General features: G+C 37.5%; 1 protein-coding gene across 9 annotated transcripts in view; it reads left to right on the top strand.

Annotated features, from left to right (window-relative positions):
- Positions 1–6,863: 6,863 nt before the first annotated feature.
- Positions 6,864–20,041, top strand: part of MTBP (MDM2 binding protein) — a 29,472-nt gene continuing 16,294 nt past the window's right edge. Inside the window, exons 1-13 of one of the 9 annotated variants that reach the window (XM_063419646.1) lie at positions 6,864–7,069; positions 7,106–7,141; positions 7,628–7,708; positions 8,747–8,820; positions 8,937–9,082; positions 9,557–9,615; positions 10,473–10,617; positions 12,108–12,225; positions 12,837–12,971; positions 13,749–13,843; positions 14,624–14,696; positions 16,275–16,392; positions 19,209–19,382. In XM_063419646.1, coding sequence (XP_063275716.1) covers positions 6,877–7,069; positions 7,106–7,141; positions 7,628–7,708; positions 8,747–8,820; positions 8,937–9,082; positions 9,557–9,615; positions 10,473–10,617; positions 12,108–12,225; positions 12,837–12,971; positions 13,749–13,843; positions 14,624–14,696; positions 16,275–16,392; positions 19,209–19,382 — 1,447 coding nt within the window. In that variant the 5' untranslated portion in view covers positions 6,864–6,876. Of the gene's footprint in view, positions 7,214–7,627; positions 7,709–8,746; positions 8,821–8,936; positions 9,083–9,556; positions 9,616–10,472; positions 10,618–12,107; positions 12,226–12,836; positions 12,972–13,748; positions 13,844–14,623; positions 14,697–16,274; positions 16,393–19,208; positions 19,383–20,041 lie in introns of all 9 variants that reach the window. The other 8 variants (XM_063419486.1, XM_063419544.1, XM_063419752.1 and 5 more) reach the window with 8 other exon arrangements.

Raw genomic sequence — 20,041 nt, 5'->3', positions numbered from 1 at the left:
TCAACTGGAAACAGTCAAATCCATTGCAAAATCCCTATGCAGAATCATGCAAGTTTACAACATCCTTTTCCTTGGAAGCAGTCTCTTCCATTAATTTACTGCCTTAATTTCTGTAACAGCACTATTTCCAAAAGCAATGATGACTCATCTAATGAAGCACTACCAGGATGAACTAGCAGGAGGCAGCCCAAGGGCAGAGAAATAGCAGTAGCCTCCAGCACAAGAGTTAACACTTTATAAAATGAAGATCTAGATGCCACAGGAAGATACAGCCTGCTTCCTGCAATCTTCCTAATGCCACCGGCTTCACAGGAACAGAATTTCACGTGATTAAAAGAGAAAGGAAATGAAATAAAGTGATTTATAAAAGTCTCCATAATAACTATGTGTCATTTAGATTATGATTTGAAGATCCATATGTTACTTAGGTCGACATTCTTCTCTTTACAGTACTACTTTTTCAGGTTTTAAAAGTTCTAAAAATAAACCCTGGTAATAAAGCATCATCAGAATTCCCATTTTTGCCATATCCCAACACATTTCACACCAATACAATTCAACTAGTAAACAATTGTTCTAGCCATAAAAACCAATTACAGCTACACATACAGAATGTATCTTGCCAAATTACCACTCACTACTACTAATTATGACAAAAGCATGTCTGAGATATCTTTATGAGAGGCAACTGAATGCTTCATCTTCAACAGAACGACAGAGATAATTGCTGAAAACTCTCCACCATTGTGTTAAAAAAATAGTGTCTGCTGCTAAATTAGACCAAGACTTGAGCCACATCATCATTTGCTGAGCCTTTGTCCAACATACTTTAGTTTTTGGCAATGCATTTAATCCTCTTCTGTTTGCAGAGAAATTAATCTATGAGTCTGGGAATAAAAGAGCTATTTTGGAACGAATGCCAGAAAGTAATTTAGAGAACATCCAATTCTCACGCCCTAACAAGTTGTGTTATACTGCCTCCCAGTGCTCAGCATCTGCCTGAAGCTCAAATGAAGTAAGTTGAAGAATCCATTTTAGACATGGAATTATCAGTAATTCCCAAAGGAATTACAACTGTCTTAGAGGCTGTTTGCAAAAGCATTTGTTTTGAAAAATTCTAGACAGACATTATATGGAAATGCAGAATTTACTTTCATTTTATATAAAGAAGTTGTGACAGTAAAAACAGAAACCAGGCAAATTCATATGGTGGACCACTTTTTCATTGAGTACTTGCACTTGTATAAGGCAGACTTGGGACATACCAGAATTTCCAAATCAATTTTATATATAAAGTGACCCAAACAAAAGCATCTCAAAGTCAAAACTGAACATAAATATCTATTAATCTCTGTGGGTCTTGTATCATTCTCTGAAACATTAGTACTTAGAGAATTCAGTCCTCCAGTGCTGTCCATTCAAACCTCTAGTAGAAGTAATTTCGTAACTGTGTAAGTCAAAATATTCATATCTGGCTCCCTATTTTTTTGATCAGTACAAACACATGAACACTGCATTTAAGAATATACATGAACATTGCATTTAAGAATATACATGAACATTGCATTTAAGAATATACAGTAGTCTAACACAGACAGTAAAGAGGCTCATGTTGAACATAATCATCATTTCCATTTCTTTCACAGACCATGAACACACATCATTGCAGGAAAGATTTAAAAAAAACATCATCACTTAAAACCTACTGTTGAATTTCACTGGGAAAAAGGGGCAGATGCACTTTCTAACTTTTTTAAGGTTGGCATTTTTCTTGCTGGCTCTTAAAAAAGCATAGGGTCAATAAGCTCAAGTACAGCTTAGCTCACTCAAAATGGGAGGCAGTTCACCTATGAGAAAGGTCAGATCCCTGAAACTCAAAGGAAGTAAATAAATGAAAAATTAGTGAAGCAAACAAGCTTGATTTGCTCCTTTGGACAGCATGGAAGAATGATAAAAATACACAACTTACAACCTCATGCTGAAAACATTTTTTATACAAATGGTGTCACAAGCCAAGCTTCTACTAAGCACTAGTAGAATGTTTATAATTTAACTACAGATATGCAGGTAACTGATCCCATTTATTTAGGGGAACTAATTAACTGGAAATCAACCAGTTTCACAAATGAAAAAGGAAAAAACACTTACAGCAGTTGGATCCTTCAAATGGAGCTGAGTTGCTGTCACTTGTTTGAAACCACCAGGGTAACTAGAAAAACAAAACAAACATACAAGCTTAATTCTACATGCTCAAGCATGATGTTACAAAAAATACCACTACATCTTCAACAACGGTGTAATGGTACCACAGGTCCTCAAAAAAGGAAGTTGTTCTCATGAGCCCAAAACCTGTATTTTATTTATCCTGTCAACTATGTAATTTCAACACCATTTGTGCTTGTTTATTCACTTGAGTATGAAAAACCTTGTGCTTCACAAGCAGATGGATATGTTTTTAAAACTGCTTATTGAATACACCATAACAGCTATAGAATACAACAGGAATAAGATATGCACAACTCTGAAATACTTCCAGATGATCAAGACTCACAACCAGTTTGTGGCTGACATAAGAGACATTCGGTTTGAACTGTATTTACTATTTTCTTGCTATTCTAAATAAACCGTAGCAAGACTTGGCATATCTACAGTAATAAAATTTTAATTTTACTGCAATGGATCCATCCTTCTAAAGCCTATATGACATGTTGAAGCTGCACTAATTCAGATCTATGCATAAGCTTTAAATGAATGATAGCATGGAGTAAGAAATTACATGGAAGTCAGATAAAGCTGGGCTTAATTTTGATTGAATTATGTTATTAGGAATCAGCCTAAGTGAAATGAAAATAGGCCCAGCATCATGAAGACATGTCCACTGAGCTGCATGGACTTAAGTATTAGTTTTAAGTGTACAATTCTTTTTACTTATTCAAAACCAACTTATGTACTTAAGCAAGTATAGTGCAAAGAGAAATATCTTCTTTTACACAGTAAACAGAATAGTCCAGATCACTGGGTCCAGACATTACCACAAGACACAACCTCACTCACCAAATCTGTGAACTTATTCAATTGTTCTAACTACTTTTGAGTTAGATTATTTCCCCAGAAAAAGAAAGAAGGAAAAAGGTTTATACAGTTTTAAGCAACATAACACATGCAGAGAGACAAAAAAACCCACCCCCTAAAAGTTAAAGAATGAATTCCCTTTTAAAGCAATATGCTAAAAAGAGAATTCAACTATTAAGGAAATACAATGTGAAATTTTCCACAAGCTCATTACCATAAGCTTTATTTACTATACAGCTTACCCAGTATGTGAAGAATATACTTTCTGTTCCCATTTGTTACCAGAGAAGGCAATATGTCTTGTATTTATTATGACAACATGATCTCCACAGTCATCTGCAAGGTAGAAATAAGTGGAAAATATTAAAGAGAACCACAGAGGGAATCAATCAAAATAACAACTCTTATGTGTGCAATGCATACATGCAGCATATAAATCCACCTTCCAAAAAATGAAATTTAACCATCTGAACTTTTTGAGTTGCATTATCCAAATCAGCATTTAAATACCAACCTTAATTACTATTTTAGTACAATCATGTTAGGAGGCAGATAAGCAGGTAAAACACCATCAGGCCAGATTACTAAACCATTGCAATTATTCAGCAAAGATTTAGAAATCTGGCTTACAGGCAAATTTTTATTCAACACATTATGCTGCATATGCACCTATATTTAAAAAAAAAACAAACAAAATGAAAACAAACAGAAAAAAAAAAGAGATTAGTTGCAAATGATCCTAAATTTTTTTTTTTAACTTTCCCACATAAACAGTATCTGTGTTTACTCAAGGACTGAACATTTTGGGTGAGTAAAATGCTTCTATTAGATAGTTACACTTTCAGGCTAAATATGTAAAACAAGCAAAAATATTGCATTGAGGGAAGCGGCAGGGGGGAAAAGCCCTAAAAACAAACCCCCAATATTCTGTAGGGAAAAAACCCACATTTTCATCTGTCAAACAGAAATGTTACAGCATATACATGTATGTTTAGAGTTATATCAGCAACTTTAACATCAAAAGTTCTTTAAGTGCAAGATTTATAATCTATCACCAACACCCCGCCAGAAGCAGGTAGTATAACAGGGCTTCTGTAGTAAGAAAGTGCTAACAAAACCTCAAAAATATCACATAAATAGGAGAAAAGATGCAGCTTTTAATTTCAGAAGTAATGATCTTGACCAGCTGTATAAGCTACAACCACCTACTCAACTTAAGTGAAAATGATTTGTCCAAAGTTCAGTCTCATTTTGCTTCATCATATTAGAACATAAGTACTTGAAGAGGCTCCCTTGATTAAAACATTTTTGAGTAGGTAACAAAGCAGCTATACAAAGCAGGGCTTAAATTGACCATGCATTTTTTATAGTAGCACTTAATTAATCAAAGCAAGTTTCACACCTTAAGTTTTTTATCATTTTTTTAATCTTGTGTTCTTTCAATGCTCCACTTTCAATTACAGCTGAAGTGCAAATGCAGTTTACACATCTTTGTTGCTGCAAACCTTCACTGCTGACATTTCAGTTCTAAAAACACTGTGTGTCTTCATAAATACAATGGAGCTGACCCTGGACTTTGTGACTTTTTGGTATTTTGGTTGGGAAGATGACACAATAAGCTCATCTAAGGAAATTTCTGCCAACAGTTTTACACTTGCATGAACACTGAATTAACAAATATTAATACCAAATTGAAAACAAAACAACAAAAAATCCCCGATGTTACTCTGTCCAAGGAGTTATCTCACAGCCACGAAAATATTTGTTAGTTCAAAAACAGAAGCAGAAGAAGCATTAAGCACATAAACCACAAGCACATAAACCACATACTTTCCTCTCCTAAATGCCTCAGCAGCAGTAACAAATTGGTGTCGTGTCAAATGTTTTATCTGTGTAAAGCAATTAGTACTGATTTACAGAACTTTTTAAATAAAATGAAGTTATCCTTGAAATACTTTTTAAGACTTTGTAACTTCACAGACATAAAACTATCAAAGTTCTTTTGCACAGGGTAACCAAAACATTTTCCCCTCAGCATCTGCTTTATTTGTCAAGACAGCCTTCAGTCTCCAGTGACATCTTGTGGATACAACAAAATTTGCAACAGCAGAACTCTGACATTTAGAAGTCTTTACAGCACTACAAATCTTACTTCCTATCGTGGAATAAAGTATAATTTTACTAGGTACACTTCAACATGTATGAGCCAACTTCAAGGCTTCCTTTATGTTTCAGTAATGACTGGAAAAAGTTGCATGGGTACTACAGGAAACACTGTACCAGTGGTGTGAAAGATCAACTTCTAATTATTTATAAAATGCTTATCACCGTAAGACAGGCACTACAGCATTACAAGTAATGAACAGGATTACAGATGCATCTTTACAGCTGAACTTCTAATTTGCAGAAAAACAAAATTATGGTTTTATTTAAACAAGATAACTTTCAACAATGATTCTTGCCCACATAAGAATCAGACAGGTCCCAGCCTCTTCCTGAGGCAGGAAGGGGCCTTTGAAGGTCATGTCATCTAAACACTGTACTCAAAACAGGACCAGCTTCTGAAAATCTCCACAGAGGGAGACTTCACAACCTCTTGGGCAAGGACCTCCCATTACTCTCACAGTAAAAAATATCTTATATGAAGTTCAGGGTATCCTGTGTTTCAGTTTGTGCCCACTGCCTCAAGAAAGCAGGACTTCTTTGCACCTTATTCAGAATGCAGCACTCCAAGTCTATGGTCCTGGGCACCTACTGAAAGGAAGCACTCAGATGTTTCTTATGTGCACTGTGAACTAAATCTTTACATTTAAGACCAACGAAACATGTTCTGAGGTTTTTTTAAAAACTAAAGAACAATCCACTGTTATTCAGTTCCTCAAAATGAATTACAAATTCATAACATCCTTTATATGTATTGGTAAGGAAGCAACATTAGGTTGTGGAGGGGTATGATGGAAAAAGATGAGAAAGAAAATCAATTAATTTATAATTTATAAACAATTGAGAAATGTAATCTTTTATATCAGGCTTGATTTTAAAACTGAAATTGGAAGAAACATGCATGTGAAGAAAAGCAAATTTGCTTTCAACCACTGCAATACTCACTTAGTGCATGATAAATAGGTTTATGTCTGCCCTCGAGTCTGATTACAGTGGCAGCTGCTATTTTTCCCGGCGGCTGCATCTTCGCGTCGAGGAGGTACCAGGCTCTGGCAAAAGTAGCCCATTGCTGAAAAGAAAGAGGGTCCGCATTTATCACAGCTCACTCTACCGTAATCTATCTTCCTCAATTAAATCAACACTTCTTTTACATTCAAAAATACTCGAAGATATATTCATATGCAGCACCACCCCTTTCAAATAACCTTTAAATGGGCAGAGCACTGCAAAACACCCACTGCAGTGCCATGTTCATGTGTAGCACCACCGACAGGTTACCGGCCCTGAGGGCTTTGTTTCAAAAATGCACATCTCCTGCTGCAAGCTCCCATTATCGCTGCAAGACATTTAATGCCCAAGGTCTCCTTCCCTCCCGGTGAAGGGCACAGCTCCCCCACACGCAGCTTTCACACCGCGCACAGCCCGAGCCGCGGCACTCCCTGCCCCCCGAGGTGTCGCACACAGCGGCTCCTGCCAGCGGCACCCTCAGGACGGACACCGGGACAGCCCCGGGGCGCTCCAGGGGGCCTGGGGAATCCCCCGTGCCCGCCCGCTCCCTCACGGCGCCGGGGCCTGTCCCGGGGGCAGCGCCCGGCCCGCGGGGCGGCCGCGCTCACCTGGGCCGCCCGGCTGTAACTCGCCATGCGCCGGCCGCGGGGCGCGGGGAGCGCAGGGAGCGCCGCGCCGGGGCCGCGGGAAGCGGAAGCGCTGCCCTGCGAGGGGCGGTGCCGGGCGGCAGCGCGGGCCCTTCGGCCGGCCATGGACCGCTACGTGCTGCTGCTGAGCTGGGGCGAGCGCCGGGCCGAGGGCGGGCCCGCGGCAGCCACCGCCGCAGGTACCACAGGTCCGGCAGGGGCAGCGACCGCCGCAGGTCCCGCAGGTCCGGCAGGGGCAGCGACCGCCGCAGGTCCCGCAGGTCCGGCAGGGGCAGCGACCGCCGCAGGTCCCGCAGGTCCGGCAGGGGCAGCGACCGCCGCAGGTCCGGCAGGGACCGCGGGGCCCGGCGGGTGCTGGGGCAGGGCGGGCGGGCGCTGCTTTGGTGTCCGCTGGGCTCTGCTGGTTCCTACCTCCCTAAACACCCCTTTGCTTTCGGGCTGGAAGTGTTTGGTACCTTTAACCTGCAGAAACTTCGGGAGGGGTTTCGGCTTTATTGCGATGATGCCGTGTAACTCCGTAATGCGTTCTTCAGCATGACTTAAAGGAGAATTTAGGAAAATTTGCCTTTTTAAACTGCAAATCTGCAGGTGATAGTTCTCTTAAAAACCCCAACCTACCCCTCTCTCCCTTCTCCCCTAAATTCACTTCCTAATATCACACTGAACTTTACACTGTATTTGCACAAAAGTAAGATTTAACTTCCATAATTCAGTAGTTATAATATTTTTTTTCCTAGCTCGGACTGCTGCAGACATGTATCAGTTCCTGAAAGAAAGCTGTAATGCATCTGTAAATGCAGATGTGAGCACATTCCCAGGTAAGTGTGGCACTGCACAGTGTGGTGGGGCAGGTGTTACCAAGGAATGACCTGGGCATGTTGTGTTAGGGGAAACAGGTCAGAAACGCAGGTAAACCCAATTGCTGTGGAGTGAGCCTGTTCTGCTGCTCCTGTTTCTGTGGAGAGCTCACACCATTTCGGCAGCTAAGGTGTTAGGAGATGGTTAGATTGACTGGTTGTGAGAAATGAAGGGGAAGTGTTTTGAAGAGTTGACAAATTTCAGTCCAGTTGAGCAAGGAAGAGTAGGAAAGGGCTTGTTTCCCAAGTCAGTGGGAAACGTGACAATTTAGTGACTTCTATATAATGTCTTCTAATTTTTTCAGTGGAAGCAATACTTCTCTGTTGAGTAACAATTCAGAACCTTAACCCATTAATATTAAATCATTTTTTCACCTTAGAATAGATTTCTTAAGATCTGCTTTAGTACTTTTAGGGGCTGCATGTTTGTGTTTTGTTGTTTTGGGTTTTCTTAATCAAAAAAATGCTTTCTTTTTTTTTACTTGGTTTGAATATCTACTGTTATAAGTTCACTGATGTCATATGTAATTTGGATTCATGTGGGAAAACCACTATAAGCTCTTAAAATTCATGGAGATGGGAATGTTAAGCTGTTTTCAACTTCTGCGCTTTTTATTGCACTGAAATGTTGATAGAGTATCTCATCTTGGAAACTCTAAATCATATTTATGAAAGGTGTTACTTAGTTCAGGTCTGATACAGATTGTGCAAAGAGAACGCAATATTGCCCAGAACAGAGAAGAGGACAAATGTTTTCTTACTTACTTACTTACTAGCAGCCAGAGAATTACTGTTTAGTAATTCTAGGCACTTGCAAGACACTTACCTACAGCTTAATATGTTTAGAACTTAATTACAATTCCAAAGGAAAAGTAGAACTCAAGTAGTAGTTGCACATTAAGTGACTTACAGAGTCCTTTCACAGAGATGTTCATTATAAAAGGAAGAAGAGATTGTAGTGAATTGATTAATTTAAATAATTGTTCTATCTCTTTGCAGCGTGCTCAGTGGCTGGTATTCCAGGTGCAAAGAAATGGTATTTTGCAAGTCAGGTCATTTGTGGTTATTATCAGGTAAGGCAAACTTTTTTAGAGTATGAGTTCCTCAACCATCTCCCTGACTATAGAACAAGTTAAAACTGTGATGTTTAAAACTCTTTTTGCTTACTGAAGTCTTTTTGTTTGATTAGTTCTGCAGTTCTGACTGGGAGGAAATAAATGTTGACACACAGAAAAATGAAGACTCTCACCAAGCAAGCATTGATGAGAACCTGGAAACCACACAAAGCTTTGAGGAAGATGACAGTAACAGTCGGGAATCACTGTCTCTGACTGAGTATGTGTATTATTATTATTATTTAAAGAACAGGGATTGATATCTAACAGTGATGGCCCAAGGGGATCAAGAAAGTTTAACGAGTGAGAGTTTCTACCAAAGCAAGAGTTAACTATGAACAATCCTCTGCCAGTACTGAAAATACTTTAATTTTGTTTAGCATAGCTTTAATTTTTTTACAGATGATTTTATAGGATAACTAACAGTTTCCTAACAGCCAGTGTTATATATACAAAAATTTCTTGCTAATTCCTCTTGAATTGTACTTCCAGTTTTACTGCAGATTATTTCAATGTCATTAGGCCTACTTCTGTCTTAGTAAAAGAGGAGATGATTTCTTATAGCCTAGATATGTTTGTGCAGTTTTAAAGATGTAAGGTACTTACATTAGGTACCATTCATTAGTTGTAACTTTTTATTTCTTAATGACTTTGTTTATATTTTGGTTCCAAACGTGTTGTTCTTCATTTTTAGTGTCTATGATGAAGCTGCTGAAAGTCTGCATCAATTAGCTGATAAATTGCCTGCCCCAGGTAATCCGTCTTTAAAAACCAATATAATTGGAGTTTATCTTGTTAGTTGCTGATCTGAAAACTCACCTGGTAAAAGCATAGTGAATGGAAAAGTTCAGAGACTATTAGTTTGGTAGCTGAATTAACTTAATGCAGCTCTTGAAGATAGTTTAGGAACTTGAGCATGATTGGCATTGCAGATCAGCTTGAGGACTAGTCTGCTGCTTGTTTCTTTGGCAGGCTGTACTTCAGTAGAATTTAAAAGAGCTATTTATATAACAAATTTATCCATCTGAAACAGCACCAAAGTAATCATAGACAATATGCAATACAAAACTCAACACAGAAAGTCTCTTATGAAAAAAGGAAGATGATGAGGTTTACATCTGGTTTGACAGCAGCTTGCTTTGGGGTGGGAGCCAAGAAGATGAGAAGGAAAATACATCAGAGCTGTTGGATTGAGATTTTGTGAACTGGAGATACATATCACCTTGCATGTTAGGGTTATATGATGTTGCAGAAGTGGATTTGGAATAACAAAGGCACTCAAGAAAAATGAAAAACAGCAGTTTAGAGTGTTAAAAGAAGGAAAATGACATAACTTAGTAGCATGGGGGGCAAGTCTCATCCATCAGTGCCGAGTGAGAGAGGAGAAAGGTACAGAACCACTGTCACTGAGGGAATGGTGAAATTGTGTTTGTCCAAGAGGAGCAGCGAGGGATGAGCTAAAACGCGTGAAAAGTGTCTTAAATCTTGAAGTTGCTTGATCTTCTTGCTGGTTTTAGTGCAATCAATGATAACCAATACTATTCTATCTTTAAATGACTGAATAATTTATTGAATCCTGATACTTTGAGTCACACACAACTATTTTATAGGCAGAGCAATGGTTGATGTAATCCTGCAGGCTGTTGAATGTGATGGACCCAAGTTAAAGGACTGCTTACCTGCTGTTGGTGCCCTGAAACACCTGAGAGAGTGGCACTCTGCACAGATCACTATTGCAGCAAGTGATGCTAAAGGGTATGGCATTTATTTCAGGGCTAAAACAAGGTCACTTCTGTTTTGTGTTAGCATAGATCAGTTGAAATAAAACCAGCATGTTGAGTACTTTAGATGTATACTTTGAAAATACATAAATTAGTTGTCTGAGAGGAGAAATTACTAATCCTGCTTTATTGTAAATGCATGTCCTAACCAGAGAAGCAGGCAAAAAAAGCCAGTCCTCTGCACTTCTTGTTTTCTGTGGGAGCAAAGAGTAAAATATTTTCTCTTCCCTTTCCATGTGTTCAGTGTGCATACAATATTTTCATGTTGTATTATGGGAAAGCCAGTATATTGATTGTAGATTTCCAGATTTTTAAATGAATCCATGCTACTGCTGGTTTTACTTTAAGTTTTACATTACCTTTGGTATTGCATTTCAGGGAGGAAAAGTAGAGTGCCTCATTTGTCCCTTTTGAAAAAGAAGTATAAATGCTCTATTACTTCCTGTATGTTTTTCAAGATTCTGTTAATATGAAGAGTTGCTGAGACTGCTAATTCAAGTTGAAATTAAATCCAGTAATTTACTTACTGTCCTTCTCTAGTTGACACATAAAGGCCACGCTATATCTCAGCCATATAAACCACAGTGATCTGGGGTTTTTTTATCCCATAAAGTCAATGATTGTGTGGATACTGAACAGCTTGGCAAGGTCTCCCTTTCCTTCCCCTCCATGCCTGAAAGACTGTAATTTGCTTTACAGAATATGTGCTTAAGCTTAATTCTAAATCAATAAAACAGTTTTAAAAGGTCAGTGTTCAGCCCTTGGATAGAATAAGCAATATACCTACTATACAGTATTTCCTGAGGTATGTGGAGGACAAGAAAGTTACTCAGTGACTTTAATGAACACTTGATCTCAGTGCTCATTGATATCATCCTGTGGAACCAGCTTTTGACTGAACAGATTTTTCTGCTGCCTTTTATCTAAAGTGAGATTATTTGGGTACAGAAGATCTCTGATGAAAGTTATTTCACTTACTCTTTCTGTTCTGTTGGTACTGATTTCCCTTAGAGGACAGACTGCCAGCAGAACCCACAGATCCTGGCTCTTCTCTCTCTGGTTGAGTTTGGATAATGCTTGTGCTGCACTCATATCTCCATTTAGAAGGTTAAACTCAAACCATGTGGGCAGGCCAGGGAATGGCTGCTAGGCTTTGCTGCAGCTTCCAGCACCCAGCATTGCTTGTGCTTGCAGCTTGCCATTGCCAGCCTTAATGGATGTCAAAGTTCTTTGCTGTGACTTTCATGGAGCATATGAACAACTTCCTTTACAGGGCCCGAACAAGCAATGCTGTAATATCTTTTACTTTGGGAAATATAAAGCTTTTATAAAGCTTTGTTGTCTGTCTTGATATACACAAGATTGTTCAGTGCTAAGAGGTCATAGGTAAATTCAGTCTAACTGCACTGCATATGTATTTGTAATGCTAAATTCAGTAAAATTAACTCTTCAATGTTTTTACAGTAGCTGGCGAAAGATTGCAGACTATCTGTCAGCAGATTTCGTATCTTCAGATGATATCATGAATATTATTGATTTAAATGAACTCTGGAGAGGAAAGATTCAGATATGGGAAAGAAAGGTAAAATAACTTCACTTTTATTATTGTGGTGGTTGTTTTTTAAAGCATTTTTGTACCTCATTTAAAGCATTTATTGTGCAGGGCACTTTATGCCTAGTTGAGGTGTTAGGGCATGGGTTGGGCTCAGTGATCTTGGAGGTCTCTTCCAACCTAGTCATTCTGTGATTAAGCCAAATTTGGTTTCAACTATGTAATTCAAAGGTAATGTGCAATGTGTCTGGGTGGGTGGCAGGATGAAATGATAAATGAGATCAGTGCATCAAGATCTGAACTTCAGAAATCCAGATGCTGCCCTCTGAAATATTTTTCTTAAAACTTACTGTTCAAAATGAGATTGTTTTATATATCACAAATAATTGTCATGTAAGTGTAAGCCATTGTTGCAAGCATATGTTTATTGTTTCTTCAAAACCTGAGAGCGCTGCGACATTGTTTACGTTTTCAGTTTTGGATTTCATAGTTGGTTATCTAAGTCTAGTATTTTTTCTTAGTTTTACACATCTGATAAAAAAAAATACTAATTGTTAAAAATAATAACACATCTAACTAGCTGAAGAGAAATAATTTTGATTTCTTTTTGATACATATATTGTCTTCTTTTTTTTTCCTAGTTCGGATCAGGAGTAAATTTTCCAGAATTTTGTATAAAGAGCACTTCAGCCAAGAAATTCAGGACTGCAAATTTAAGTTCTTGCTTTGCTGGTAAACAAGAGTGGCAATCGAGGAATAGTGATACTTTACCAGAAGTAAGTATTATTCTTGATTTTTCTTTGAGTCTTAGAATTCAGCTGTTTTACTTTCTGGGGAAAATTAATAATTAAAAAACCTTAGTCAGAGCTGAACATTAAGTACAGAAGTAATGATTGGATAAAATTTGAGGAATACTTCTTTTGTACATCTGTGGTGTCAAAACAGGTCCTTAAAACTTCATCTATTTGTTGTTACAAATACAATACCAGATTTTTTTCAAGTAGAAATCAAGACTTTGTTCGGTTTAATACTCAAAATAGTTAAGTTATGAATTCTGTATTTATATAATTCTTCCCACTTAATTTTAAAAGTTTGGGTTTGTTGTTTTTTTGGTTTTTTTTACACTCTTGCTGTTTCATGTTTTCTACTGGAAGTCCATAGTTGATGGGAACTCCAGAATCATACGTGTTGATGAAAACAAAAATGAGCATTATGAAAATTGGTATCAGTTTGGAGTTTGTTATTTTCATTGTTAAAATATGTGCATTTTGTATTGATTTGTCTGTTCCTGGTAGATTATATTTTATTTTGGGTAAGAGTCAGAACTCATTTGATGCACATTGTTGACATTCTACAAAATCAGATTTATTTAAAAAAATTACCTTTTTTAATATAATTTAGGATGATGTTGTGAAATGTTTTTGTATTCCTTTATACCTCTTTCAGATGTTATCTGCAAGGCTAATGCCTCCAGCAAAACACTTGAGGAACTTCTGCTGGTATAACATCATATATAGTGTTTATATATAGGTTTTTATTTGCTCTCTCTTCAGGTTTTTCATTACTATGGTCCTGCGCTGGAGTTTTTACAGATGGTGGAGCTCTCTGATCTACCTTCCATTTTTATATCACATCTGGAGTTTGAGCTGTATCCTTTATTTAAGGATCTGAACTACTGCTGATAATTGTCTATAGCAGAAAGAAAGAGATCAGCATCTACCCATGCAAGCAACAGACAGATGAGGATAGGCAAGGGCTCATTCCATTCTAGCCTGCCAAAATAGTCATAGTGGTTCTTCACAACTGGATTTTTTAATTTTGAAATCTAATTACACTAGCAATAACCATGTGTTGATACTATTGCACATATGATTTGTCTGTTGATGTGCATGATGTTTGTGGGAAAAGAATAGAGAAATGTTTATTCTGTGTAAGTTTAAAAAAAGCCTCAAGCCTTTCTAATGAATGAATGTAGCATGCTTCACAGTATAGAAACATTTGTCTACAAACTGTTTTTATTGTGCAGCAGCAAAATCTGTGGCAAGGTTTAGCAGAGGAGTTCTCTCTTGAGTGTGTGTGCTGCAGAGATCTTGAGATACATTACTACTGGCTTTTAAAAGCATGTACTTTGATACTAGTCTTGGTGTACCAATTATAGCTTAGAATGTGTAAGCCTGTTACGATTTTGAATATATAAATATCTGTTTCTGTCAGCCTATAATAGAGATGTCGGTGGAGTATTTTGTCATATAACATTTTCAAGTGTATCACTTTATCTGGAAAGGTGAATTTTTTATGTTTTGTGATACTGTAGTATCAAAAATTAGATGCTTGCAGCGTTTCTTTCAAATATGATGGTAACCTGATTTGTAAAATAGAGGTGCATAGTTCTTTGTGAAGATGAGGTTCCTTAAACTGTTCTGTTCAGGAGCCTGTCAAGAAAGAAGATCGAGGAGACATCTACACTGCTTTTGGACCAGATTTCTTTTCTTTCTGGGAAGGTAAAACTTTTTATTTATGTATAGCAGAAAAATGAAGGTATGTATATTGCCTATAAAAGATACAGGAATAATACTTTTAGACCTAGTCTCTGTCTAAGCTTCTTCAATATTTAGTTCCAAAGCAAACATGGATTTCAAAGGTCCATGCTGTACACACCTGCTGAACAGTTTTCTCTTTATCTCAGCTAAGTTTCAATCTCCTAAAACATTTTCTAATTTTTAATCCTATCCTGACAGATAATTTCTGTGCTATCATAATTGAGCTCTTGATTTCTTGTAGCAAAAGGCAGGCATGTGTGCAGCCTACAAAATTTATCTAACTACTGTGAAATGGTAAACCTTTTATTTTATATGTGCATATTTTGATTTTGGATAAAAAGTATTCATGGAACATTTACAAGTCCTACTTTTTCCATCCCTCCTCTGGCTTGGAATGACAGTGAGATTATTCATAGCCACAGTATTAATTTGAAGATGTTTTACCTGAACATTCTATCACCTTTACATACAAGGTCATACATCTTGTTTAGGAAAGTTTTTAGTGTTTATAAAATAAATCAATTCAAAAATACCACCCAAAACAAAACCTACACTTGGAAAATGGTGATACAGTTGTTATGAATGATGTATGGTTTTTGTGTACTATGGAGATGGTATCCCATTAACAGGCTGTATGTTTCATTTTCAGTTTGTTATTTGGGCTTTTTGTAACTCTCTTTGTCCCCTAATACTCCATTCTCCTTTAGCTTAGCCAGAAAAGGAAAAGGGCTTTTTTCTAATGCTGTACTAAAATGGTTTTAAAATGGTTTTGTATTGGTAAATATCTCAGGTAATCTTCATTTTACTTAAGAACACTGAACACATGGGCATACACCACCTACAATCAAAGGGCTTGCATTTCTACTATTTTTCTAAAAGAAGAAGCCCAAACAGTGAAAACACATTCTCAGGTTACTTTTTGGAGTCTGCACATGTTGAATTGAATATATATTGAAAATAAGTTTCTCATAGGGATTTTTTTCAGTCTGCTACTAGAAATATTGCATGTTTGTAGGCAATGTAATAGCATTGCTTTATTGCTTGAGTATTCAAATATGTCTGCAATTTTTCTGTTAGTGCTTATTGGACTGAGGCTTACATAGAAACATAAACATAGTCCAGTATCTGGTTTAGGGACAAGAGTAATATGTAGGAAGGAAAAAAAAGAAATCTTTTTACAGGAATACAGAGTCACTGATGCCAATTATTATCTTTGAAATCTCTGTTCATTCTGGATACTGCTCTACGAAAGGGCTTGTAGCCAGGTTGTGGAGACACTTGCAATACATGATAAATACCTTCTTATGTATGAAATGGAAATTCAGCAGTTAATGATCTCTCAATTGGACGAAAAAATAAACACAATTTTTACAGCTTTTGTGTCAAATGCAGTTCCATTTTGATTGATGTGAATGACAGTGGAGATGTTTTTCCTCAGTTCAAGTAGATTTGAAATAATGCCAAATCAGTAGCTCAAGAATGAAATGTAGAACAAGTTTCACTAATATTGCATGTCTTATATTTGCTCTCCTTATTTAGGTGGGAGCTTTATTTACATTGCCATGTAATGTAAGCAGTGTAGTGATCCCATCTCCTGCCCAGCTGAGCACCAAGAAATGGAAAGAATATATGGCTAAGAAGCCCAAAGTAATTTCTGGTATGTGTATTTTGTTGTGGTTTTATACATATATGTAAAAATAAATATGTATATATGGTGAGTTTTTTCTGTCCATTTGAAATTCTCTTTTTAATTTCAATGAAATGAAGTCAGTGATTGTAATCTTCATTGACACGAGAAGATTTGGTGAATACAAATTCAGCTATGCAAACCTGTAGGAAGAAAAATGGTAACATCATGGCAAGCTTTGGGGAAACAAGGCATCTCCTTTAAACCATTTTTGTGTCTGTCAGTTAAGATCCAATTTCCACAGTGAAAGGTGGAAAGGTGATTGTAAAATCCATGGCACAGGTTTACTTCTGCAGGTGGAATTCCAGTCTGCTTCACTGAGGTGCTTCCCTTCTCGTTCAAGCATTTCCAGAGGTTCTTCAGTGCACTTGCATTTAATTTCAATCTCTTCCTGAGCAAATAGGGACTATTAGGAATTGCTGATGCCTGCATGCAGCTGGGAGCCAGTGTGCTAAACCTGGGATTGAGAACCTGCTCCCTGTAGGCTGCACTGATGGCAGCTGACCCTCATACCCTGTGCCAGTGCTTAGAAATGTGATTCAGAAGGTGGAGAGGAGACTCAGGGCAGACCAGGGCTGGGGACATTTCTCAGGCAGTAAATGTGCTCTGCAAGTGGAGGCACTGTAAAAGCAGTGACTGTGAGCTCTGTAGGTAATGAAAACATCAGGCTAAAAGGAACTTGGTGGTAACCTGGTGCTTAAAGTATTTACTTAGAACACAATGAAGTTCTGGATTCTACCTTCTTTAATAATCTTCTTCATTCATTGTCTAATACACAATTAATGTAGATTCCAAGGAACAGTGACGATTACTGTTGCCAACTCAAGGCAATTTTTTAAACAAGTATGCAGATGAGGATGGCTTATCTTGGTGACTGATATTTTTTCAGGTTTAGGGACAGGAAAAAATTGAGAGGAATTAGAAATGGAATGGATGCTGGCAGTGTTGTCTTTTTCCCAACCTGGAAATGAAACTGGAGATAATTTTAGCAAGGGGGTAATATAAAAGATGATCTTTAATGAAGGCCTTCAGAATCAGTTATAGAGAGAGGTCTACAAAAGCCCACAGGGGTGAGTACATTTATAGGTTTTAGAAAACTAGCATAATTGATAAAAAGCACCAATTAGGGGAACAAGTGGTGATGCAATTTCCCCCTCAGGTCAAGCTCCTTCTCTGGAGTCTGCCCCTTCAGCACCAGTTTTACTCTGTCCATGAGAATGTATCTTGAAGAGTTGTTGTCAGCCTTGGTTCCCAGGAAGAACCAAGATAGGCGGGGGCCTTGTACCCCCCAGGGCTTGGAGCTCTGGAATTTGTTTTGTCTTTCTGCTTAGGGAAAGGCTATGGAAAACGACTGGGAAAACTAGCTACTAGTACAATAGGTGACAGAGCTACAAATATATGTGTGAAGAACGCAGAGAACATGTGAAAGAAAAAAGGCAAAATTCAAACAGCCTCAGCAGTACATAGATCTTAAGTTATCCCTGCATGTTTGGAAGTGGTAGAGTACAGAGGGTGTAGATCTGGTCACAGCAGCAGCATTTGTATTTATTGGGGAGATACTACTGATGAAGTCAAATGAGCACAAGATCCCCAAATACCTGCAGGATATTTGTCCTGTGCTCCAGTGGAAAGGTTTTGTACAAGTATGAACTATTGTGTGATCAGTAATACACAATGGGTTCTTATTAAGCCTCTTGAGTAAAATTTAGAATAGGAGGAGAAAAATGGCTTTTTAAATGTATTTTCTTGTTTAGTTGAAAACTTGATGTTTTAGTGATTTTTTACCACTAATCTGACTATGCTAAGGATTTGTGAATCCATAATCTCTTTCATCTATGGGAAGGTATAATTCTTGCTATTGGTAGTTGTTAAATGCTAAGATTAAAATGCAAAACACAAACTTACCTATCAGGAATCAGCTTTGAGATGCCAAGATAAACTGGAGAAGGAATATATTTCAAATTACATGGGAAACAGGACAATATGACAACGCTCCTGGAATCTCTTTGCCTTACTGTTCTTTTTTCTTTCTCTATATGAATCTATGAATCTCTATGTGTTGAGATAGTGAGGTCTCCCCTCTTTTCCCTTCTGTGTCCAACTGTATTTCCAAGAAACACAGGAATATATTACTTATTGCTAACAAAAATTTATGATACTAATAAATGTTAAGTTCCCGTCGAGTTAATTATTGAGACACTACTGCAGATATCTTAGGAAATTAAAATATTTGACTTTTGAAAGAAGTATTCATTATCTTGGTTGCTATGTCTACCAAGGTGCTATAGAATGTTTTCCCATCCATTCACTATTACTGTCAGGTCCCACATTAATTTACTTTCAAAACTGTATGCTGTATACCAGTATTTAAAAATAGATTGTCTTTATCTTTCATCCAGGCACAAGGGTAAAGCAGGGAGTGAAGCTTTTATTAATGAATAATGCAGTGTCCTTGGGAAGAGTGTGTACAATATTTCTTCTCTTCTACTGTTGTATGTTCGTCCATTGAACACTTACATTATTTTGATGCACATATGCAAAAAGGCCTGTTTTGACCTAGCAGAACAGAAACTTCTCTTTATTGTTTCATGGTAAAAATGTAACTTTGCCACTTAAAGGTTTGCCTGTTACTTAGCCCAGTTAAAGAACTTCTCTGGGCTGGTGGTTAGTAAGATTTCTCACAGAACAGAGGAAAGGAAATGAAACCATTTTGATGGTGGATTATAGTGTGTCTTAAAGATATTTTCATGAGGGTGTTTCACAGTTATGTCGTGGTATTTGTTAAGTTCCAGAAATTGAACTGAAAGGAGAATCTTGCCGATACTATTTCTTGCTGCAAGGCAATGGCTCTGGAGGATGTAAAGCAACCTTGATTCATTCAGCTGGCCAGATCAATGGGATGGCCACTCTTGCTGCAGTAAATGGAAAGCTAAAGGCAAAAGCAGAAGAAACAGAATCAGGTAAGAGCAATTACTTATTTATTAATGAGCATCTGAATGCAGGCAAATGGTACTAAATTTCATAAAGTTTCTTTTATTCACTCCACTCAGTATTAAAAGAGAGAAGACAAGGAGGAATGTTACATCTTTTATGAATGTGTGTTTTAACAGTATTTTTCTAAATCCATAAGAAAATATAATAAGAGTTTATTTATTCACAGAATTTACTGCTACCATATCTTTAAAATTGACTATGCAAAGTTGTTGCCAGTCATTTCTCATAATCAAGATTAGTTAAAAATCATTTATTGTAAAGGGACATACAGGTAGTATTAATGTAAAACAAATTTATGCAAGCCAAAAGTTTAGAAAGTGTGCGTTGTTGGTGTAAAGACTGACCAGCCCACGCCAAAAATCTAGGTTAACTCTCTCTTGAAAATCCTGTTTCACTGATGTTGTAAAATCAAACCTGCAGGGCCAGTGGACAAGCTGAGTTTTGTTACCACCTTCAGTTCCTTTGCTGATGTCCACGTTACTGCAGTGTGCAGGGTATGAGCTGGCACTCCTGTCCTGACTGCCCCACTAGGGAAGAGCAGCTGTGCAGCCATTTATCATGGAGCAGTTGTCATGTTACAACTACACCTACCAGCTAGCTCTGCTAATTCCTGTATTTGTTTCAA

The sequence above is a fragment of the Prinia subflava genome, chromosome 1, assembly GCF_021018805.1.
Source record: "Prinia subflava isolate CZ2003 ecotype Zambia chromosome 1, Cam_Psub_1.2, whole genome shotgun sequence".
NCBI classification, from domain to species: Eukaryota; Metazoa; Chordata; class Aves; order Passeriformes; family Cisticolidae; genus Prinia; species Prinia subflava.
The sequence above is the reverse complement of the archived record's forward strand: the minus strand, read 5'-3'. Positions and strand labels throughout refer to the sequence as shown.